The sequence below is a fragment of the Madurella fahalii genome (genome assembly GCF_045866475.1).
Source record: "Madurella fahalii IFM 68171 DNA, scaffold_3, whole genome shotgun sequence".
In the NCBI taxonomy this organism is placed as follows: Eukaryota; Fungi; Ascomycota; class Sordariomycetes; order Sordariales; genus Madurella; species Madurella fahalii.
The window spans coordinates 4921559-4944507 of NW_027263973.1; the positions used below are offsets into that span (position 1 = coordinate 4921559).

Here is a 22949-nt window from a genome sequence, read left to right on the forward strand (position 1 = left end):
TCCCCGATCTGCAAGCCCGGGCCGGCTTGGAAGATCGATAGGATGGACCCGCGTTACGGGGGGTTTGCTGGTCACAGATCACACAGGACACGCCGAAATGAACCCCTGACGAATCGTCAGCATCCCTTCCCAACTGAGCAAACGTTGGGCCATTCACGCTAGCCCCGTCGATCTCGTTTACCCTTCTTGGCACGCAGGTATCCCGGGGGTTGGTGTGTCGGTCGGCAGGCCCTGCAGAGATAAGGATCGCCGCCACCGCCCGGAGGCTGGCCAAGGACTCCGCGGCGTCGGTGTCCGAAAACGACAACAAATCGGCGACGTCAAGGCAAAGAAGACGGAGGTCGCGGAGGTCGGGGACGCAAGCTGCAGATACCGAGATAATTCCATGTACAATACAGCGAACGGTAACGAGCCGAGAAAGGCAGCGCTCAGGGGCAGAGTTCGTCAATCAACATGCTCTCTATACCTAACTATGTTTCTCTAGAGCAACACAAGCACGAATTTATAGTCTGATCGAAAATACAGTACAAAGCAGAGCAGTACGTGCGTCGGAGTCTTTGGGAGGGTGCGTCTTTGCAAGATCACCGTCCAAGAACCCGGAAACCTAAAAATCAAATAGCATAAGGTACCTTTGCCCAACACTGGAAAACTGCAAACCAAATAACACCAGCCCTAAAAGAAACCCAACCCAGTCTAGACGCCGATTTGCTTGAACAAAAAGTCATATCCCTTCAAGACAGCCTCCCAATACCTCGCATCCTGGTTCGGGAACAAATCAAACAGATGGACCGCTTCTTCGACAATGGCCACGCCGGCCGGAACCCCGTTCGCGTCGAGCGCATCCTTGACCTTTTGCGTGTGCTGCCACGGGATCAAGTCGTCGGCGGTGCCGTGAATCATGAAGGTCGGCGTCTTGTACGTCCCCGCCACGATCTGGGCGTAGGGGCTGACGGCGGCGATTTGGGCCGGGTCAGGCTGCGGCCGGTTTTTCCAGTCAAAGCCGGCGGGGGCCGCCTTCTTGCTCGGCAGCCCGCCCAGCAGCGTAGGCAGCGCCTGGCCCTTCCAGTTCATGTGCAGCACGATGCGCGACCGCGGGTCCGTCGTCGACATCCACATGCCCGACGCCGGGAGGTTGTAGGCCGTGATCGGCCGCTCCTGAATGCCCTCGAGCAGGTCGTACTCCTCGGCCGCCTGCTCCGGCGTCGTCCCCTCCGGGTAGTTGGGCTCCCGCCAGAACGGCGACTCGTAGTCGATCGGGCAGTAGAAGGCGAGCACGGCGTCGGGCGGCGCGATCCCGTTGGCCGGCGCCGTGAACGGGAGCGTCATGGACAGCGTCCCGCCCGTCGACCACCCGATCACCACCACCTTGCTCCCGTCCGGCCGGATGTCCGGCCGCGACGTCGCGAGGTTGGGGAGCGTGTTGCGCACCCAGCTGAGCGCCGTGCGCACGTCCGTCATGGGCCCCTCGGTGAGCGTGACCTCGGGGCAGAGCCGGTAGTCGACGCTGACGGGCAGGAGCCCGCGCTCAAGCAGGAGCCGCGTCTGCCGCGGCCGGATGTCCTTGCGGGAGAGCATGACGTGTCCTCCGCCGTGGATCATCAGAGCTATAACAATAAAAGTGAACGCGTTAGAGCCGTTGGCGCTTTCCTTTAGTTAAGTGGGCGAGCTAGAGACGTACCGATAGGTCGCTTCTTGCCAGTATCCAGCTTATCGGGGTAGTAAATATCCGCTTCGAGAGGCACGCCTCCCACGCGGTGATACTCCACCGTCTCCTTTGTGGTAAGTTTCCTTGTCGCAGCCGCCTCGATCTCGCGCAAGTCCTCGGCCGCGCGTGTGAGAAGATGCTTCTCCGCTGCGGGACCCTGTCCCTTGCTTGCTTCGCTCAGCGGGGTGCTGCTGGAGGTGTCCTGCGGGATTACCATCCTGACAAGGTCGCCAAAAGTGCAGGTCGGATCGAGCTCCATCATGTCGATCTTGGTGCCGAACTCCTTCTCGATGTCGGCTCCCAGCTCAATTCCCAGAAGGGAGTCCATGCCGGCGTCTGCCAGCAACAGATCCGGCGCCACTTCCTCCTCAATCTCGAGATGGCCTGCAATCAGCTTCTGCAGTCTGGTTACCAGTTCGTCCTTCGGAACTTCATAGTCCATGCTGGATGCGGGGGTAGTTGCCGAGTTGGACTCGAGGAGCTCGTTCTCGTCAGAATCATCGTCGCCTGAGGAGCTACGGGCGCTGCTATTGACGGGCCGGACTGCCTCCACCAGCGATCCAAAGTCCAGAATGTCCTGGAACTCGGCCATGGTGAGATGGACGCCGAACCTCTCGCCGATGGCCGTCTGCACCTCGGTGGCCATGAGAGAGTCGATACCAACGTCGCCGAGAACGGTGCTGTCCTTGATCTGCTCGGGAGACACGTCGGCTACCTCGTGCAGCAGTTGCTTGAGGCTGGCTCTGAAATTGATAAGAGCATCGTCTTGCAGCACCGTCTTACGGCGACGGATAGTCTCGAGCGGAGGGGTGGAGAGGATGGGCCGGGCGGTGATCTTGGGCTTGATCTGCGACTCAACCTTGGCCTGTGCCTGGGCAGGCTGCGCGGTGTTCGCCCGCGCCAGAACCTTTTGCATCATGTTCACATTGGTCTTGGTGAACCGCACACCCAGGATCGTCATCACCAGCGACCTGGTTGACTGATCAAAGATGTAGATGTCGTTCAGAAGCTCTCGCTCCCCTTGCCTGCTGAAGTTGGAATACACCAACCACGGACCGGCACTGTTTCCGTCGGGTTTCTTGAGGCTCTGGAGAGCGCGGATCTCATCGACCCGGGAGCAGATGTAAACCTCGTTGTTGCCACACTCTTCAAGCCCGTTGACGTGGAGACCAGCGACCTGGGTGAAGTTGTCAACGGCCAGCGGGTTGCAAGCCGACTTCTGCATGTCGATTCCCTTCTCGGAGATCTCTGGTAGGCGAACGATGCCGCTCACTTCCTGGTTCTTGGACGCAATCTTGAGCACGCCGCGGTAGACGCCCGAGTAGTTGACGACCCTGTCGAACATCTTGTACACCAGCGGCCCCTGGATGCCCGCAGCGGCTCCGTCGACAAAGAGAGCCTCGCATTTATCGTAGCTGACCAGTCGCTGGAAACGCGCAAACATGGCCGCTGCGTTCTTGTCGAGCATTGATGTGATGCGGAGCCTGGCCGTGGCATGCCTGGTCTTCCTCGGATTCGCATCTCCGAGAGGGAAACTGTGGACGGTGAACTCCCACTCGTTCTCGCCAATGCTCTGAAGCGTGGCCTGTGCCTCGCGGGCGAGGTCAAGGCCGAGAGGCGAAAAGATCTCCAGGGTGTCGACACCCACTGCGTGCGTCTGGGTTGAGAAGCCGGGGTAGAGCAGAGCGGCGGCCCGCGTGGCGATCTCGACGTACAGGGAGACGGGGCAGAGAGGGTGACCGAGCACAAGGTGACCTTCGATCGCGACCTGGTACTCGGTGGTTGCCTGGTTGATGTTGAAGACGGCGATGCTTTCGGCGGGGTCGGCATACTGGGAAAAGTATACCATGTCGAGCGGCTTCTCTTGGACCGCCAATGTCTGGGGAGAAGAGGCATCGCTGCCGGGGCGATCCACATACTCCAGCCAGTGGCGCCGCTTCTCGAACTGGTACGGAGGGAGCGTCAGGACATTGTACTGGTGCTTCTGGGAGCGATGGAATGGCCAGAACTTCGTCTTGATGCCGGCATTCCACAAGCTGAGCGTCGACTCGGCCAGAGCGCCCATCGGGTCCGGTCCGCCAAGTTTGATCTGGTAGAAAGCGTGCGTCGAGATGTCCACGGGTTCGGCCTGCAGAGCCCGGCGGACAAGAGGTATCGCCGCCGTACCCGAGCCAGCTTCGAGCCACACGCAGTCACCGAACTTCTTCTGGATGCGAGAAATGGCTGAACTGAAGTAGACGGGCTCGCGAGACTGTTGGGCGACAATCTCAGGGGTGATAGCGTCCCAGGCTGAGCCCGGCGAACAAGTCTCGACGTGGATCTCGGGCTTGGAAAAGCGTATTCCCTGGAGCAGCGACTTGTACTCCGGCATGATGTTGTCAACAAACACGGAGTGGAAGCCGTGAGTGACCTCCAGCCGCTTCATCTCGGCCTGACCTGCGGCCAGCTTCTCGAATGCGTCAATGGAGGCCGCAGGGCCAACAACGACATGGTTGTTCTTGGAATTGAAGCAAGCAATGTCCACCGCGAAACCGTTGTGGCGGGCGCGGGACACAAGCTCCTGCGCCCGTTGCTCGTCCACCGCGACAGAGATCATGGACCCCCTCTCCGGGCCCCACCGGTCCCGAACGAGCGTCGCCCGGCCAGCAATCATCTTCAGCCCGTCTTCTAGGGACATGGCGCCCGCCACACAGAGCGCGGTGAGCTGGCCGAAACTATGGCCCACCACCGCCTTGACTTGGACGCCGGCTTCCATCCAGGCCCGGGCGCACGAGTACTGGATCGCAAACATGGCGCAGTGCAGCACCACGAGATCCAAAACGGGCTCCTTGGAGAAGACGGCGGGGAAGATGCTTGTGTAGCCCATCGACTTGAGAACCCGGTCGCAGCGGTTGAGATGGCTCTGGAGGAGCACCGAGGATCGGTATGCATCTTCGGACAGGCTGACGGTGTTGCCCGTCTGTCCGGAGAAAACGAGGACGACGGGGCGCGGATTGCCCTTGGTGGCTTGTTCTTCAAGTGATGCGGCAGAAGCCCATGTGCTCAACTCCTGGCGCAGGCGGCCGAGAGACTCGACCGTTGTGCCCACGGAGAAGGGCAAGCTGATGTTCAATTGAGTAGCGAGCCCAAAGGCCACATCGGCCAAGAGTTGGTCGTCGCTGGTCTGTCCTGACTTGCCGTCCAAAGACTTGATGAGAGCGTTGCAGTAGGCTTGGAGGCTGGCTGCGGACTTGGCTCTCAGCATGACGGGGTACTTTGTGGGGACTCCACGGCGGGCGTCCTGAGTACTCGTGGCCTGACGCGGAGGCTGGCAGATAAGCATGGCAGCGTTGCTACCAGCTGCGCCGTAGTTGTTGACACATGCTGCCAGGAACTCGTTGTTCCAGTCTCTGGGAGCCAAGGCGATGTCCATGTTTGACAGGCCGAGAGGCGGGATGTTAGGGTTGAGTGTTTCGAAGCTGGCCTGCGGCGGGATCGTCCGGTGGTGCATCATGAGCAGGACCTTGATGAGGGCTGCCGCACCTGAAGCGGCTTCGGCGTGGCCGATGCTTCCCTTGACCGAGCCAAAGTGCAGCTTCCGCGAAGGACGGTTCCCAAACACATCTCGGATGCTTGCACATTCGATCGGGTCTCCTTTCGGTGTGCCGGTTCCATGTGCTTCCACGTATGAAACCTTCTCGGGGTCCATACGGCCCATCTCGAGAACTCTCCTGTACAAGGTTGTCTGTGACTGGGATACGGGAACGGTAATTGGTGCGCAGTTGCTGTTCTGGTTCACTGCGGACCCGGTGATGACTCCATAAATGTGGTCACCGTCGGCCAGCGCGGCCGAGTATCGCTTTAGTACGACCAGTCCAGCGCCCTCGCTGCGGCAGTAGCCGTCGGCCTTCGCATCAAAGGCCTTGCACTGACCCGTTGGGCTCAGGAAGTTTGCTGTAGCGAGGTTCACGTGCAGATTCGGGCTCGTGATGACATTAACGCCGCCGGCGATAGCCATGGAGCACTCCCCATTTCTGACAGCCTGGCATGCTGTGTGGATAGCCACGGCGGACGAAGAGCAAGCCGTGTCGAAGACGATCGAAGGGCCATTTAGACCAAAGAAGTGGCTGATCTTGCCGCTGATGAAGGCGCGGATTGTGCCGAGAACGCAGAAGGCGTTGGGTAGGTGAGACGCAACGTTGTCTTCATAGTCGGACGTCGCTACACCGACGTAACAGCCGACATCGCTTGGCGGCGAGGCATCGCTGAAATAGCCAGCCGTTTCGAGAGCTTGGTACGCCACCTCTAGGACCAGCCTGTGCTGTGGATCCATGGAGGCGGCCTCGCGCGGGGATTTGTTGAAGAACTTATTATCAAAGGCGCCGCCATCACGGATGAAATTTCCGAGAAACGGGACATCGTCCTTCGGTGTCCGTCGTAGACCCTTGGCTGGGAACCGATCAGATGGGAGTTCGCCATGCATGGATGCCCTGGAAAGAAGCATTTGCCAGAACTCTTCAAGGGAATCTGCGCCGGGGAAACGACAGGCCAGCCCTACGACGGCCACCGAATCCTCGGGGTAGATGTATGGCGCGTTAGGCTTCTGAAGGCCGGGCCGGACGACCTTGAGACCGTGTTCCGTAGCTAAGGATCGAGGTATGCAATCCACAAGACCAAACGCAACAGCTTCCGAACCAGCAGAAGCATTTACCGGCAGGGCGGAACGGATTGTGCTACTCCATTCCGAACGCTCAACCAACAGGGACCTCGCAATCACCTCGTGAAGAGAAGCGCCGTGACCAATCAAGGCCCCCGTCCCATCCCTGACAAGAATGGGTGACCGGTCAGCGGCGGTGAAGCGGAATCTGGGGTTGGAGTCGCCAAGAGAGACGATTCTCTTCAGGTGTTCCAGGTGTAGCGGGGTATGGAATCGGCCAGCGAGTGGATATGGGCGAGCTGTAGCTCCAAGAGAGGTGAGGCTCTCGATGAGCCCGTCTTGAGATGCCTTGGGGAGGGTGATAGTGGCACTGGTTATATCTGAGTTGACGGAAATATATACCTGTACCTGGTATCAGTATCGATGCTCAACCTTTCACGGGAAAGCAGGTGCATACCTCTGGATGCCCCTCAATGGCCTTCATGATCAAGGGGGTCTCGGTGCCACTCCTCCAACGGACCGAGAGACAGGAGAATTCCCTTGACGGAGTTGCAAAGTGCCCGTCCAGGTCAACGTATGCGCCGAGAGCCATGGCAAGCCCCAGCGCCTCGGCTGAGAGGCTCACTGCCTCTTCTTCGTCCTTGGCCAATGACAGGGCAACTGCGGCCAGCAGGCCGGTGCAGAACCCCTGGAAGCCTCCACCGCTGACGGAAGTGCTGTCGAGAATTTGTTCATGGGAGAGGCCCGAAACCTCAAGGTAGTTGAAGTATTCGACCACGTGGCTGATGACGGTAAGGGGTGTGAGGAGTAGGTTGAGTTGAGACAGCTCCGTCGGGGGGTCCAAGCTGGCATTGCCGCTGATCCAACTAGAGAAGGCCCGTAAATGTTGCTTTCCAGGGATCTCGTTGAATGACGGATCGGCGAGGGCGAGATCGCTCCAGACCGAATCGAGCTGGTTTACGGCGGAAACCAGGCGGTCAAGTCGACGGTTCCCCAACAGAGTCGATCGTAGTTGTCCAAGCCACTCTGCCGACGTAGGGCTCGACTGGGGCCCAAACACCACAAGTGATGGCGCCATGATGACTTCTGCTTCAGGGATCGACAGACCAGTTGAGTGTTGGCACTTGTCCGTGAGCAGTTGAGATTCGTAGCCTGGCTCTCTCGACTGAACACGAACAGGATATCGACGACTCTTATGCGGGACTAGGCGTCTTTTCTACGGAATACAGCTTCATCATCTCTAGCTCGTCGCCTAGCCCCATATCTCGCAGCCTCACGTTTGCTTTCCGTGAATGCACAATACAAGGCAATTTACTCTGGTCCAGTACATGTGCGTCAGCTACCGTTACAACCGGGTACGGAGCGGCTAGACCGTGCCTAGCCCCAATTAGTATTTCTCCGTAGTCAGATAAGGTTGCCTCGGGGCTGACCAACCTAGGACGAATTCGACACCGAGGTAGTTTCCAACTACGTGGATACTCCGGTCCACCGTTGGGCTGCACGCAACAGATGGGAGCCGGACTTTTCAAAACTCGGATCTCGCCCGTTTTCCTTCGATTACACGATCTGGCTTGATCGAGATCTTGCCTTGATCGTACTCGGGTTGATAAACAGAGGTACCTTTGCGCAAGAGGCTATGCAAGCGGCTAGGGAGCTTGTCACGGATTAGAAAGCGGTGGTGAGTTTTGACGCTGACAGGTCTGCCACAAGGGGGGTGATGATGGCCAGAGGCAGGATGACCGCAAAGCATCTCGGAGGATGTCTCCGAAATACCTCATACAACAGCACAAGATTGCAGAGATTCTGGTTATCCTTCTCAAAAATGCAAAGGGCGCAGTAGTCGGGCAGGAAAATCAAAAACAGCGAAGGGGGTAGATGAAAAGTGCAGAAACAACAAAAGATGCCAAGCTCGCTTCTCCGGGCCGTCCCGCGTTCGCATGATTTACCGTACCCGAAATTTCACATTTTTGAAGACGCTAGTCCTAATACGATCAGAAGCTGCAAGATTGAGAAATTCATAGCCTCTAACGTGTACAATGCAAAGCATCCCCTAGTACCGACGCCTAGTACTCCCCAGCCTTCTCCACCAGAAAGCCGCCCAAGTATTCCGCAACCTTATCCGACTCCTCGGGCCACGCGCTCATGCCGACCACCAAATCCGGCCTCACCACCACCAGACTGCCACGCGCGTGGTTGACGTCGTACCAGTAGTGCGCGTCCTCATCCGGGGCGCGGTCGTCGAACACGATCGTCGCCACATCCTTGATGCCCGCGAGCTCGGGCCCGTCCAACAGCCCCTCGGCCTCGTGCGGCAGCGCCTTGACGATGAGCAGCACGTTGAAGCGCTGGCGCCCGCCAAAGCGGCGGTAGAAGCCGCGCGGGCCGGCGATGCCCTCGGACGACAGGCGCGCGATCTGCTCACGCACGGGGCCCTGCAGGTCCGACGCGAACACGAGCACGTGGAACTTGTCGACGCCCGTCATGCAATCGTACATCCAGCCGGTGCGGTCCTGGTCGAAGCAGACGCGCGGGCTGGGCGCGCGGGCGCCGTTGATGAGGCTGGTGGGCGGCGCGGCCGTCTTGCCCGCCGACGCGGGGTGGTTGGGCGGGCAGATGGCCGACTCGACGATGGGGCCCTCGACGCCGAGCAGGAACTTGGCGTTGCGGTGGAAGAAGGACCCCAGCCAGCGCTTGTCGGCCTCGGTGGTGCCGTCCAGGACGGGCAGGTTCTCGTCGTGCGACTCGATCTTCTCGTCTAGCCCGCGCAGCTCGGCCAGAGGGAGATTGAGGCTGCAGATGAACCGTAGGTAGGCGCCCGAGGCGCGGATGACACGGTTGGCGAATAGTCGCCGCTCCGAGTCGTAAGTGGGGAGCAGGATGTCAGGCTTGGCAGTGCCGTTGATGCTCATCCCGAGCTTCCAGCCGAGGTTGGCGGCGTCGTAGATGGACGAGTTGAGACCGAACGCCCCAAGGACGCTGTGCACGTGGCTGGATGGGGGTTGTCAGTATGAGGATGCCGCGAATGGTTTTTTTTTTTTTTTTTTTTTTTTTTTTTTGATTTGACTTACGCCGCGTCACCGCCAATGTGGACTCTTTGGTCTGGGCTAGAGTAGTATCTCGCTACGCGCTCGTTGACTTTGCTCGGGTGATTTGCGTTAGCGTTGTCATCCCTAGTGGAGAGGGGGGGGGAATAGGCGGGTGCGGAACACATACCCCTCCAGACAGCGAACCAGCTCATGGGCGAATCAAACTCCACTTTCCAAGGTGACATAACCTTGTTTAGGTGCTCCAGTGCCTCCTCAGGGGTGATGGCATGGTCGTGAACCTGCGTTTCCCCGACTTTGGAGTGGTGGTTGTGATTGCCGTTGACATTACCGTTGATGTTACCATTGACGTGACCGTTGCCATTGACATGTCCGTTGCCATTGACATGGCCGTTGCCATTGACGTGGCCGTTGCGCTGCTCTTTGCGTCTTGCCGCGATCTTGGCTGCTCTTTCGCCGGTGATCTGGACGTAGAATCTTTGTGGCGGATCTTGTCAGCTCGGGGAATCATCGCGCACAAGGAATGATTAACATACCGTGTATAACCATCCTCGCGAGGGATGATGATAGCGCCACCGTACTCGCGGCTGATCACGATGCTACCCACTGAGTCAGTCCTCCGCTTGTGGAAGAGAAAAGAACGAAAAAAAGAAGGCCGCGGGTTTCATGCTACTCACCAGAAACCGAGGATGTATGGAAAATCTGTCTTGAACTGGCAATCCATGATAGCCCAGAAACAGTCTGTCGCCAAACCGTCGAACGGAATGTCCAACTTCTGGCGGATCTTGCTCGACGCGCCCTCAGCGCCGATAAGGTACTTGGCACGTACGGTTTCGGTGCCTCCAGTCTTCACATTTTTCAACGTCGCCGTCACTGGGTGCGAAACGCCCGCATGTTCCCTGACTTGAAAGTCATCGACGGTGGTGGAGCGTTCCACTAGAACCTTGTGACGAAGAAGATCTCGAATGTATATCTTCTCGATCTGGCCCTGCGTGATAATGTGGATTCCCTTGTATCTTGAATCGCAAAACGAGCTGGGGCCGTGGAAAAGCTTCATGCCGTTGCGGTACAAGACCGTTGAGTTGAGAATTGGCCCTTCCTCGGAAGCTTCGTGGCCGACGCCCCACGCTTGGAGATACTCAACCGCCCTTGGCTGGAGCCCATCGGCTCTTCCTGCTAAGCAGGGGGCCTCGGCTTTGTCTGTATGCACGCGCTTTAGCCAAGGTCTGGGTCGCCTGTTTGAAATGTTGCGTACCAACGATCCGGAAGCTGATTCCCTGCCGGGCGAGATTCATGGCGACTTCCAGGCCAAAGGGGCCAGCTGTCGACGCGTTCCCGTCAGCACCATTCATCGCATGTGCAGTGAGTTGCTGGCATTATTCACCCCCGCAGATAAGCACATCAACGTCGCTCTCGGGCTTCCACCAGGACGGTTTCTCCTTGCCCGATTCGGTGCCATTGTACAGGTTCGGCCAGCTGCGAAGCTGCGAGATGCCACTGCCAATTCCATTTCCCACAGTTGAAGTTGGTTTCTCGTCGTCTACCGGCAACTCGTAGTGCGACGCCTCGCCAAGATGATTGGAGTAGTGCTTCTCGTCAGCCCAGGCCGGGATGGGCGAGTCGGCCGGGGCCATGAAGCCATGCTTCCAGGTGTATGGGGGCAGGGATCTAGCCATGTTGGCTGTAGAAGCTCTCTGAGGAATGATTTGCGTCAGCGGGGAGAAAAAAAATACAATTAAGAGTAAAGCTTCCAGGCCCAAGCACTTGCGTCCGCGGGTTGCCGCCCGCGGCGTCAGCTTTCCAGAAAAGGATATAAAAGATGTACTCCGGTCCCACCAAAACGACTACTAGCAAAAGTTCCTTTCAACTCCGCACCGGCACGATGCGTCGCTCAGACTTCATCTTCAGGACTTTCCCGAACATCTCACATGCTCTTTGCAGATGTTCTCTGACATCGAACCACGCCGAGAGATAAGACCACAAACTGCGCCGGATATTGTGGGACCAGAGTTCCGGGGCCGGGGCTACGGGAGCGTCTACGCGAGACTGTGTGGGATGCTGCGTTACGTGGCCTAGGCCCTGGAGCCTATAGGGAAAATATCCTCCCGCTCGCAAAAACGCCGTCCCTGGTCGTCTACTCGGACTTTCGCGTTGCGGGCGATGATCTGACTCAGAAGCGCGCGGACCCCATGGTTCACTGGCAATCCTATCACCTAGAATCGTACAGCAGGATGCAACCGAGAGGCACCGGGAAGTCTCGAGTCGCTTAGCATCAGCAGAGGGGCATGCATGGAGGGTCGTATGCCAAGGGGGACGTTGACATTCGACCCGGATGACGGTGTTGTGCCCTGCAGTCGAATTAAGCTGTACCTCAGGGATGCGACTGCGCCTGCAACCGCAGAACCATGCATAATCGTGTTCGGAACGCGGAAGACTGGAGAGTCTGATGATGATCTGACACGTGCTAGGATCGTGGGGGTTTCGAGTTCGGATCAGCGGTGTACAGTACAAGGCTTGGAGAGCCTGCAGGAAGGTTAACAATTGAAGGCTGGATATGGTTTCTGGCCAACCGGGCCAATACTAGGTCCCATAGTCGTGCTTTATCCAGCCGCCAGTGGTTTCTCAGATTGACCACTTGCATCTTCCCGTTTGATTTTGCGCCCCAAGATTGCCATCTTTTCCAGATGGCATTTTCATCACGGCCGCCGCTGCGGCGCAGCATAAGGTAAGCATAGCCGTGGCGGAGTTGCTGGGCATCCTAAATCTTCATTTCTACAGGCACGAGAAGGGGGTTCGGTGACAGGGCCGATGGGTGACTGCGTCGGTTCATCTCCGTAACCCCTATCCTGTTTTGGGGTGCTGCTCTCTTCTCTCTCCTGGTTCGCTCGGTGGGCCGTTGGAATATGATTAGCTTCTGCTTTGTCATTTGGATAGAGCCCACTTGAACTGGTACCCTATTGGTCATGAAAACTTGCGCATCAGCCTAGCTCGGAGCTCGGTACACTAGTCCTAACGAATGGTACTGTTGCGTGTACATTGGATTACTCTACAAACGTGCCCTTGGTAAGGTATGTACTGTACAAATCCACACCGAGGTTACAGCGAATTGTACATTACTGTGCCGTGTAGCGGAGAAAGATGTTTTACTGTCTGAATTCATCCTTGGCAACTAAGAATCAGTAGTAAACAGGCTCTTCGCTCTACCTATCAGTTGCATTCACGACACGGTGTCGAGTAATTTGTTACAGCCAATCATCGCATATCTATTATCGAGTAGCAGCTAGAGGATTGTAAACAGCCCTAGCTATATGCGTGCTGTATAATGGTTGCGCGCCAGGCTATGTACATGCAGGCAACCATGAATGGACAGGCCTCGCTTTGCTACACCAACGTTGACCGTTACTTAGTCCTGGCGCACCTCGTACCAGATGCTAAAAGCGTCGATATCGACGCCGGTGTGCCTCCCAGCGGCGTCAATGACGGCCGATGCATTCCGAATACCGTTCTCGTGGGAGATGTCTGCGGCTGTAGTTGACGGTCGACGTTAGCAAAATTGAGGAAAAAACACTTGGGTGTGATACGAAGCGGTCACTTACCGAAGGTGAATCCGACCTCGCAGCGCCAGTTCGTCCAGGCAACAACCGTCTCGTTAGCGATGAGGGTTTGCTGGCCAATGATCTCACCCCACCAGCCCATGTAGGTGCCACCGCCGGGAATGGGGATCACAGGGGTGCCTATGGGACGCCAATCGTTGCGTTAGTCTTACTCGTTCTTGGGAGAGAGAAAAAAAAAAAAGCAGCGGTGTAGACTGACTTGGATCCTGCATCATCATGGAGTAAAACGAGCCATCGGGATACTCCTCATACGCGCCCAGCTGAACCATGGAAAGTCAGTACCAGAGAGCAAAGCCATGTTTCCACCCGCGCAGCCAGGTGTGACGTACCACTTCCCGAATCTGAAAGTATCCAGCTGGGCCGCTGAAGTTAAAAGTACGGGTGGCGCCGGGAACACCGTCCTGACCGGTGGTCTCGAACGGAGTGAGACCGCCTTGGTACTGGACGTCAAAGACTTGAAACCGTAATGGATCATGTCAGCCATATTGATGCCATATTGATGCGGGACTTGGCATGCCACCAACGGGTCACACCAGTAATGCTACTTACACTTGCCCATGATGTTCCGGACCTCAACGGCGGGTGCGCCGATCACTCCAAAAGTAGTCAAGTTCTTGAAGGTAGCACCACGCGGGCAGCGGCAGGGCCGATTCTCGACACCACACGGGGGGAGCCGGCGCCTGTCAACTTCGCCGCTGGGCGTGCACAGGGCCAGGGCAGGAGCCAAGCAGGCGAACAGAATGCTGGAGAGGCGCATGTTTTTCGCTTGTCCTTTTTTTTTAAACTTGGGTGAGCGAGCGTCGATTCCTACGATAAGCGGGAAGCAGGAGGTGCAGCGGCCGTGCAGTGTTGCAGCGTGTTGCGAGTGGTGCAGCCTTGTGCAATCTGAGGTGCATGAACGGAGATCCCTTCTACAACCGAGTCGTGCCGGTACAAATACAATTCAGTTTACGCAGGTCCGGTGGCCTTTACCTTGCTGTTTGGACGCCGGTCCCAACGCCTTTCCGCAGGGCCTTCTGTTGTGCCATCTCTAGTGCGAGCTGAAAAGGAGGGTGCCTGCACAAGTCATTTCCCAGAATCTGGGCCCTTGGTTCCCTTGGAGCCAGCCAAGCCAAAAGCGTGGCGGAGGCGAGTGCCCAGACGGCTCAGCTCGCCAGAGGGTTGACGCCGATTGGATCGGGGCCGCCTTGGAATGTTTGTCTTTTACTGCAATGGTACTCGGGCTTGGCTAACAGGTTTTGCTGGGTTTGCTGGTTTTGCTGGTATGCTGTGCGAACCTTGAGGTGCCTGTCACGCCCCCGGCAGCCTCGGCGGGAAGTTGCATGGTCCGAGTAAATCCGACCCAGCCTCACCTTCCCACCTACAGTACCATACCACAGTACCCTACATACCACAGTACCCTACCACAGTACCCTTACTACAGTACCCTACCACAGTACCCTACCACAGTACCTTACCACAGTACCTTACCACCACCCACTACCACCCACCTAACAACCCGCACTACCACCCGCCTTCCCACCTACCCCTCAACACCCTCACGTGTTGTGTGATGGGGAGGTGACCCGGTAACCTGGCCACCGAGTTCATCTTGGCGTGTGGTGACTAAGAAAAACGTGGCGCTTCGCCAGGAGCAGGAGCACGACAGGGGGTTTTCTGGTTCATGACGCGTTCTCTACCACAAATGCAACTGCCCGACCCCGAGTCGGTGTCGAACGGAGGATCCCGGACCGTCATTTCTGTCAGGCCATCATTTGCCGCGAGATCCGTGCTCTTGAAAGGACAAGGTTGTGAGGGAAGATTGGCTACCCGCGAGAGAGACCCGCCGGCGGCTTGTTGTGCAATTGGCTTGCGGGCGCGCAGAGGGACGCAGTTGGGAGCGCTCTCCTCCTTGACGTCGCATTCGCTTTGCGCTACGGCTAGTTCGCGTTGCCCTACCTCAGCAGTGCAACCGTCGGAGAGCCCCGCGTTGTCTATTCGGGTCAAAGTTGGCGAGGGATGCTTTGCTGGCGAGCTCAATCCCTTATCCTGCATGACAGCACTAGCTGCACTGCAGCCTCAGATCGCGGGCGCCTGCGGATAACGTTATTATCGTGCTTACGGCGGGTGGGGCCGATTCCAGAACAATGTCAGGCCCAAGCGAGAACAGGGTCTCGACAGGGCCCGTTTACGCTAATGATAAACTAAGTAAGCCAAATCAGACTTCAAAGTTCACGCACATCATCAAGCCAAGCGACGCCAAGTCATGCCAAGCCAAGCCAGCTACGCAACAGGGTTCGCCCAGTTGACCCGAATTGATTTGTCTTATTTTTATTTTTATCTTTCTCTTGGCCGAGTAGATACGAAGAAAAGAGGGGGAAACGGGGAATGGGAGGAAAGGAAGAAGCGGGAGGAAAAAAAAAAAAAAAAGGAAAGAAAGAAAGAAAGAAAACAAACAAAACAAAACAAAACAGACAAAAGAAAACAGACAGCATCATCGTATCGGCGTTGTCTGCAGTGTCTGCAGTGGCTGCGGCGTCTGCAGCGTTCTGTATCATGGGCCGAGGTTGAGTGATGGTTCTGCGCCTGTTCGGGCTGAGTCAAATGCTGTGTAAGGTACATTGCCTGCCAATCTGACTGCGCAGGAACCCACAATAAGATCCATCCCTCATCCTGCCTGTGCCTGGCGAAGATACATCGGTGCTATGTTCGGATAAATAAGCAGTAGCGTGGCGCACCGTTTCAGGGAATCTCCGAACCTAATTCGCATCGGAACGGGAGCTTCTGCCGGGGCCGTAGGCATGTTTGGTTTCGAGGGCCTGTACCCTTTTCCATCAGGATCTGGTCCTGGCAGCCCTGCCACCACCACCACCGCCCAGCCAAGCATGGATCCTATGTACCACAAACTACGCATAGGCTGCAGGTCGGGTGGCCTGCGAAATGTGGGGGCCGCTCCGCCGTATCTTAGATATCATCGACCACCCTGTCTGCTCCGCAGACCTGCCAATGGTCTAAGGACCTTTGCTGCCCATGTTATGTTGTTCCATTCGCGCTTTCTCGTCCGGCACCGGCATGAAGCGTTTCCGACCTCAGAGGTAGTACCATGAAAGTCAAGCGAAGATGGTCCCCGCAAGAAGACCAAGTGCTGCGGCAGGAATTACGAAAACAACTTGCCAGTACGTCGTTCCCTTGCCCCACCCTGTCAGCCGTCCGTCCCAGGATTATCACCCCGTTCCCACCCCCAAATCTCTGTTTTAGCTCTGGTGGCTTTTGAGGCTCAAGCATTCTTATTTGTGTTTTTTTTTCCCGGTTGGCACAGAACCTACCGGCAAAGGCAACACCATCAACTGGAGCGAAGTGGCAAAGCAACTACCGGGCCGCAACAACAAAGATTGCCGGAAACGATATCTCAACGAAATGGCGGGCACCTTGAAGAAGGTTCGTATTTGCTTCGACGCCACGTCGTCTCGTCTTATCTCGTCTCGTCTCGTCCGGATACTGACCCGACATGCCAACCCCTCCAGGGACCGTGGTCACAAGAAGAAGATGCAAAGCTCAAGAAGCTCGTGGCCGAGCATGGCCTATCCTGGGTAGCAGTCTCCCAGGCTATGGGGACGCGAAGCGCCGACCGTAAGTCTTGCGATTGTGATAAAGTCGGTCGATCTCGGCGGCGAGGACATGGTACTAAACCGATGATAGAATGCTCAAAGAGATGGAATCACTCCCTCAACCCAGAGCTAGACCGCCAGCCATGGCAAGATCAAGAAGTATGTATGTCTTCCGTTCCGGAGCCGACTAGTCGATCAAACGACGGGGTGACTGACACTTCGACCTTTTCTCGCTCTGCAGAATCAAAGATTATTACGGGCGTTGGCAACGCATGGCACCAGCTGGAAGGACATCCAGGAGAAGCACTTCCCAGCTCGGTCTGCGAACAATGTGAAGAACCAGTGAGTCAACAATGCTTCCTTCTTTTTCCGTTTTTCTTTTTTTTCTCCTCATATACCAGGCGCTGGAGGAGGGAAAAGAAAGAAGAAGTAGAAGAAGAAAAAAAGAAAAGAAAAGAAAGAAAGGAAAAAGGGAAGAGGCTGACTTGCAAATGAAATAAACAGGTATACCATATTGATGCGTCGAGGTGTCGTTCTGGCGGAAGATGTTCCTCCATGTTGTCCGACGCGTACTAGCGGAAAGGGCGCAGGCGCTTCTTCGTCCCGTGCTGTGTCTCCAGATGCGATGCACTCGCCCTCGCCTGACGCGTCATCCATCACAGTGTCAAGCGGCCCGATGATTCAACCGTCGCCGGATAGGACATTGCAACACGACGGCATGAGCAACAGCGATCCCATCTCGAGCGACGGCATCATGGATATTGACGCATACCGCCCGAGTTTCATGGACGAGCACGACCACAGCTACGCCTTCCTGACCCCAATGGGCGGCGTCGACGACGGGTTTAACACAGACTTTAGCGAGGCGTTTGGCGTTAAGTACGGTGACCAGAGCACTGTGCATGGAAGCGACTGCCCGGACATATGCACGCCGCTCTCGGCTGCCTTTTCAAACTCGGGGGTTGGCGTGGTGGGTGACAACGACTCAGTCAATGGGAGCTGTCCAAACAGTGAAGGTTCGGACGGTAGCAGGTTATCCTGGCCCATGTATCCCATCATGGTGTCGGATATGGATATGGATATGGGAGGCGCAGGAATCGCAAAGCCCAGACAAGGTCCCGCGCTGTCGGTGGTGCCACGATCGTCGTCGGTCGCGGACAGCCTATCCTCAAAAGGCGACGTGCACATGATTCCTCAACCGTCGGTCGGTGGCGATGTGAGTCCGAGGTCGCGCATGACCATCGTGGTCGATGAGGCCAGGCCAGAGACGCTGGTGGAGGTGATGAAGGTGCTCATGGAGTCTCAGGCTCGGGTAGAGTTTCGGCGTGGGTGACTGGGAAAGGCGGCTAAGAGAGGCAACTAGAGTGATGAGTATTTGCTTAACCAAAAGAGGGGTCTTGTCTTCAACGCCATACTTATATATTTAAATAGCTTTGTGCGGCCGTTCTGTCGATTGATTAGAAGAGGGGAAATGCGAAAAAGGTTACTTTGAAGACACCTCCTACATTACGTATGCTGTCGACGCCGCGCTGGGCCGCCCTACGTTTCTCCGCAGATCTACGTCGCTCAGCAGAGTACTACTCCGGACGCTTGCCGCCCAGTTCATATTACCTGCCTGTCGCAGCTACACGGAGCTTCCATCGATGGGGACCCCTACTGCCAACGGCCCAACCAGAATCCAGCACGGAGCCGCTCCAGGCGGGATGGTTAAAAAAAAAATAGAAAAAAAAATAGAGTGAAGCCGCGTGTGTCTTTGATATAGTTGTCGCAGAGACAGGTTATTACATTTGCGCTTACCCTCTTTTTTCTTTTCTTATTTTTTGGTTAATTTTCATTAAGAAAAAAATCCATGTAAATCAATACTAAGTTCTTTATCTTTCCCTTTTGCTTTTTCCGCTAGAGTGGTCTAGGGCTTACTCCCTTACGCATAGCATCCATTTACTGTACTACTAAGTCAAAGTAGCGTATACGGGAGGCTGCTTAGTCTGTGATGATTCAACGCGACTTTGAATTTCCTAAACAGGGCGGGCTCACGGAAGAGGGCCAGAATGCTCTTCCGGCTGCAGGGGCTCTGAGCAGAATGCACTACACCAGCCTCTTTGCCCAGCTACTTGGCACATAAGTGAATACGTCAGCTCTGGCCTTGGCTCATGCCCCGACAGCGGCGCACACGCGCCCTTGAGACGATTCACTCTTACACCGCTATCTGACACGGGTCGGAGTTACGAGGCGACCCAGTCAGTACCAGTGGCGCCGGGGGTGGCTTGCTGCGTGAGTGCGGCGCTGGCGTCTCGGGAAGCCGGCAGAGCCCTGTCGCACGACATATCGTTTCCGATGGCGAACCAAATTACCAATGCGCACGGAGCCGCTGCTGTAACCAAGGTTCTTCTGCGCTCGGCCGATCTGCGCAGCCACTACCTCCGAGATTGGCATACTCTGGTTCCGATGCGCCAACCCTCCGAGTCCGCATGCTGACAAATTTGCCACCACGGTGCAGGCCTGCGAAGGAAACCGGAAGCCCGAGCGCTAAATCCGAAGCACAACAGAAGCACAACCGGGACGAGAGCCGGGGGCCGGCATTGCCAAGTGCAAACAAACATCATCGTGCAGCCGAGGAGGAGGACCAAGAACTGACATTATCCTAGGATCAAACAAGAGAGTAAGAAGGCGGACGGAAGTTCACCCGCACACGAAAAGGCGCAATTTTTACACTTTGATAATCCTTACGTAGCATGCCCAACATCCTGTTTCTCGGCGGCTCCGGCTATCTTGGCCTCGCCGTGGGACATGCCCTGCTCCGATCCGGCAATTACTCGGTGTGGGGTACCGTCCGCAGCGCCGAAAAGGCCCAGACGCTGGTGACCAATGACATCACGGCCGTCTAATGGAGGAGCCACTGACCCGACGTGGCTTGCCAAGACCATCGCCGCCTACCACGTCGACATCGTCCTAGACGCCACCCAGGCATACGAGCAGGCCGCCACGATTCTCGGCGCTGTGGTCAACGCGGCCCGAAAGCGGGTTGAGGCCCTCGCCAAAGACAGAGCCATCGGTCCGAAGCTCGGCTTCATCTACACATCCGGCTCGCCTTCCCCGCCGCGTGAGCGACCTCACCGTCCCCGGCACCTCCACCTCGCCGGCCAGGCCCGCCGCCGTGGCGGGCTGGCGCCCGGCCCATGAACAGGCCATTCTCGCCGCCCGCGACGTCCTGGGCGTCGCCATCATCCGGCCATGCACCGTCTACGGCCGGGGCTCTTTGGTCCTGGACGTCTGGTGGGACTCCCTGCTCGCCGCCTCCAAGGCCCACAACGACTCGGACCATGTGCAGATCCCCCGCCGATGCAGCGGCGCGCACGGGCTACGTCCACGTGGATGACCTGGCTGACGCCTACGTGCGCACTGCCAACCGGCTGGGACGGGCGGCTCGGCGCGTGGCACGTCTTCGACGTTGGCGCCGAGAGCCTCCCCATCGGCGACGTCACCCAGGCGGCGGCCAAGGCGCTCGGCGTTAAGGCGCCACTCGGCTTCACAGGCACGCACGGCAACCCCTTCCTCGAGGCCATGAGCACAATCAGCAACTCGGAGGCTCGGACTGGCGGTGCGCCCACGCCGTGCTGGGGTGGGAGCCCAGGCGCCGCCATTTCATCCAGAACATTGACGTCACCCTGGCGGCGTGGCAGGCGGCCCTGGCGTGGGGGGGGTTGCATTGGGTTTGCAGGTACTCACGGTTGAAACAAGCATACGGATATGGTGGTCCTGTAATTGATTGGTTTAGATAATCAGGTGGGTTTGAAAATGTTGTGGAGAATGAAACAAATGAAATCAATGACAGTACATCGTGTCCCGTCTGCTGATAGCCTTGTTTGTGCACCGCTCGCTAGGTTCACAGGTTACAGAATTAGGTGGTAATCGTCTAGACCCTTACAATAGCTTTACTGCCGCACCTTGTAGATCCTTATTGAGCTACTTGTCAGAATATATATGATTTTATACTGAGTCATTACCCCCTACGGCCTGCTGCCCTTCGTCGCAGCCGACAACTAGGTGGCTAACCCCCCAGTGAGGACGTTCCACGCTGTGCCCATATGTTGTACACTACAGGGATCAGCATCTAACTCACAACCAATCTCTGGCTCTATCCAGTAGGGCTACCCTAGCAGACTCGGTCTCTCTAGTCACATACGCATCCAGCTCAGGGTCTTATGGGCTCCCTCTTCTTCAACCCAACTACGAGCCCCGTCTGCATTGTGAACCAGCGATTCTCAATCGTCCATTCATGGGGCTGCACCAGCTCAAGCTGCGGCAGAGTACCACGTTAGATGGCTGTGGTCTCAACATTGCGTTTCAGAGAGAAGAGAACACTTACATCGAAATGGAGCAGCAGCGTGGGAACCACCTTGTAAATCTCCAGGTACGCGATATGCTTGCCCATGCAAGTCCGGTGTCCAGCGCCGAACTAAAATGGGGGAAAAAGAAAAAAAGAGCAGTCAGCAAAGCCTTAGGATGGGAAGAAGGGAAGAAACAGTCGAGTGAGGAGGGGGGGAAAAGGGAAGAAAAAAAAAAAAACCTTACAGCCAACACAGCATTCTCCATCCTCCTCCTCTCTTCCTCGCCCACCTCGAGCCACCGCTCGGGCCGCCAGTGGTCGGCATCGGGCCCAAAGACCTCGGGGTCGCGCCCTACCACGAACGAGCTCATGCCGACGACGGTGCCGCCGGGGAGGAACTTGCCGCACAGGGTGGCGCCCTCGGGCGGCACGACGCGCTCGTAGGGCAGGCCGAACGGCGGGTGCAGGCGGCCGGCCTCCTTGACGCACGCGTCGAGGTAGGGTAGCTCGCGGGCGCGGCGCCAGGGGACGAGCCGGCCCGGCGCGTGGCCCGCGGCGGCGGCCGCGTCGATCTCGGCCCGCAGCTTGGCGAGCGTCGCTGGGTGCGTCAGCAGGTAGTGGAACATGGCCCGCAGGTAGATGCTCGTCGTGTCGGAGCCCGCCGTGATGTTGGACGAGGCCCAGGCGGCGAGGGCGCTGGAGGTTTGGTGTGTGGTTAGTTGGGTGATAATCATTCGTTGGGGACCACATGTTCGAGAGCATGGGGACGGATGGGAGGGGGGACCAGAGGGGAACTCGGGAAAACTCACTATGGCGGCAAGGTCTTGTCGTTGGCCTCGATCTCGAGGAAGCGCGAGAGGAAATCACGCGTGTCCCGGTCCCAATCGTTCTTCCCTTCGGTCTGCATCAGCTGGCGCCGCTCCTGCACACGCGCCATGGCGAAGGCGGCGCCGGGGCTGATTCCCTTGCCGCGCATGTACCGCCGGACCGGGTTGTTGGTCCAGAAGTTGTCGAGCCAGGGCATCTGCGTCACCAGCGACGTCTCCTTGAACATGTCCCAGATGGACGCCATGACGTTGTTGACGTCGGTGCCCGTCTCGAGGAAGCCGAGCCGCTTGGAAAAGGTCAGCTCGCCGATGACGTCGAAGGCGAACATCTGCAGCCACGTCCCCAGGTCGCACGGCCTCTGCGAGTCGGCGAACCGCGTCTGCAGCTGCTCGCAAAAGACGGCCATGGTGGTGTCGACGTACGGCTCGAACGACACAAGCGTGCTCATGGCGTACGCCCCGGACACGGGCTTCTTGAGCCGGCGGTGGACCTCCTCATCTTGGACGGCGAAGATGCCCGGGATAGGCTTGCCGTTGGGCTTCATCAGCAGCGCCTGGTAGAAATCCGACTTGGGCCACGGCTTGGAGAAGCGGTAGATGTTGTTCACCTCGGCCGGCGAGCCGACTGAGACCATGTTCGGCCCGAACCGCACAATGGGGCCATATCGCCGGTGCTGCGCAATGTGGACGTCGTGGGCTCGGTTGCTCAGCACCCAGAGGAAACGCGGGAGGTTGGTGAATCGGGAGAGGACTGGACCCGGGATGTGCGACAGGCGCCAGTAAGACCGCACCACCACCACAAGTTGCACCGCAAGCACGGCTGCGACCAGGACGGCCAGCGCTGTTCGGTTCGCGACGTACTCAACAATCAGTTCCCTCATTGTAATCCCGAGATATTTCTTTCTTCTTTTAAGGGAAAAAAAAAAAAAGAACAACAAGAAATCAGGCAGGTAACTGGAGAGCGCAAAACCGGCGCGGATATAGGCCGTGCGGGTGTTGTATGATTTTACACGTCCGAGATGGCTTCGGCAGGTCGGCCGAGAAGAATCCAGACCAAGTTTCCTAATTCACACGGACACTACCTAGCCACGGGCCCCGAGTTTACAAATGATGCCACAATGATGCCACGGCTGTCTGACGAGGCGGCGTCTGGCGGAGTACCACTTGGTGGTTGTAAAGGCTGACATACTCCGGTCTCTTGGCTTTGGG

General features: G+C 57.3%; 7 protein-coding genes across 7 annotated transcripts; 3 read left to right on the forward strand and 4 right to left on the reverse strand.

The window, feature by feature from the left end:
• Window positions 1-693: 693 nt before the first annotated feature.
• MFIFM68171_06817 (S-adenosyl-L-methionine-dependent N-methyltransferase) lies at window positions 694-7419 on the reverse strand (the record flags this gene model as incomplete). The annotated part of the gene is made up of 3 exons (XM_071062237.1): window positions 694-1604; window positions 1679-6743; window positions 6799-7419. The coding sequence occupies 3 exons, from the start codon at window positions 7417-7419 to the stop codon at window positions 694-696; spliced, it is 6597 nt and encodes a 2198-aa protein (XP_070918338.1).
• A 985-nt stretch (window positions 7420-8404) lies between these two features.
• Window positions 8405-11061, reverse strand: MFIFM68171_06818 (uncharacterized protein; the record flags this gene model as incomplete). The annotated part of the gene is made up of 7 exons (XM_071062238.1): window positions 8405-9329; window positions 9410-9476; window positions 9555-9862; window positions 9922-9984; window positions 10063-10585; window positions 10641-10706; window positions 10770-11061. The coding sequence occupies 7 exons, from the start codon at window positions 11059-11061 to the stop codon at window positions 8405-8407; spliced, it is 2244 nt and encodes a 747-aa protein (XP_070918339.1).
• A 1727-nt stretch (window positions 11062-12788) lies between these two features.
• Window positions 12789-13756, reverse strand: MFIFM68171_06819 (uncharacterized protein; the record flags this gene model as incomplete). Its single annotated transcript, XM_071062239.1, has 5 exons — window positions 12789-12910; window positions 12982-13119; window positions 13199-13259; window positions 13329-13453; window positions 13549-13756. The coding sequence occupies 5 exons, from the start codon at window positions 13754-13756 to the stop codon at window positions 12789-12791; spliced, it is 654 nt and encodes a 217-aa protein (XP_070918340.1).
• A 2325-nt stretch (window positions 13757-16081) lies between these two features.
• On the forward strand, window positions 16082-17919 carry MFIFM68171_06820 (uncharacterized protein; the record flags this gene model as incomplete). The annotated part of the gene is made up of 6 exons (XM_071062240.1): window positions 16082-16154; window positions 16298-16416; window positions 16503-16608; window positions 16678-16745; window positions 16828-16928; window positions 17091-17919. The coding sequence occupies 6 exons, from the start codon at window positions 16082-16084 to the stop codon at window positions 17917-17919; spliced, it is 1296 nt and encodes a 431-aa protein (XP_070918341.1).
• A 1399-nt stretch (window positions 17920-19318) lies between these two features.
• On the forward strand, window positions 19319-19766 carry MFIFM68171_06821 (uncharacterized protein; the record flags this gene model as incomplete). The annotated part of the gene is made up of 2 exons (XM_071062241.1): window positions 19319-19465; window positions 19506-19766. The coding sequence occupies 2 exons, from the start codon at window positions 19319-19321 to the stop codon at window positions 19764-19766; spliced, it is 408 nt and encodes a 135-aa protein (XP_070918342.1).
• A 159-nt stretch (window positions 19767-19925) lies between these two features.
• On the forward strand, window positions 19926-20318 carry MFIFM68171_06822 (uncharacterized protein; the record flags this gene model as incomplete). The annotated part of the gene is made up of 1 exon (XM_071062242.1): window positions 19926-20318. The coding sequence occupies one exon, from the start codon at window positions 19926-19928 to the stop codon at window positions 20316-20318; it is 393 nt and encodes a 130-aa protein (XP_070918343.1).
• Window positions 20319-20778: 460 nt separating this feature from the next.
• On the reverse strand, window positions 20779-22621 carry MFIFM68171_06823 (uncharacterized protein; the record flags this gene model as incomplete). The annotated part of the gene is made up of 4 exons (XM_071062243.1): window positions 20779-20883; window positions 20953-21042; window positions 21159-21609; window positions 21723-22621. 4 exons carry the CDS (start codon window positions 22619-22621, stop codon window positions 20779-20781), a joined length of 1545 nt encoding a protein of 514 aa, XP_070918344.1.
• Window positions 22622-22949: the final 328 nt, after the last annotated feature.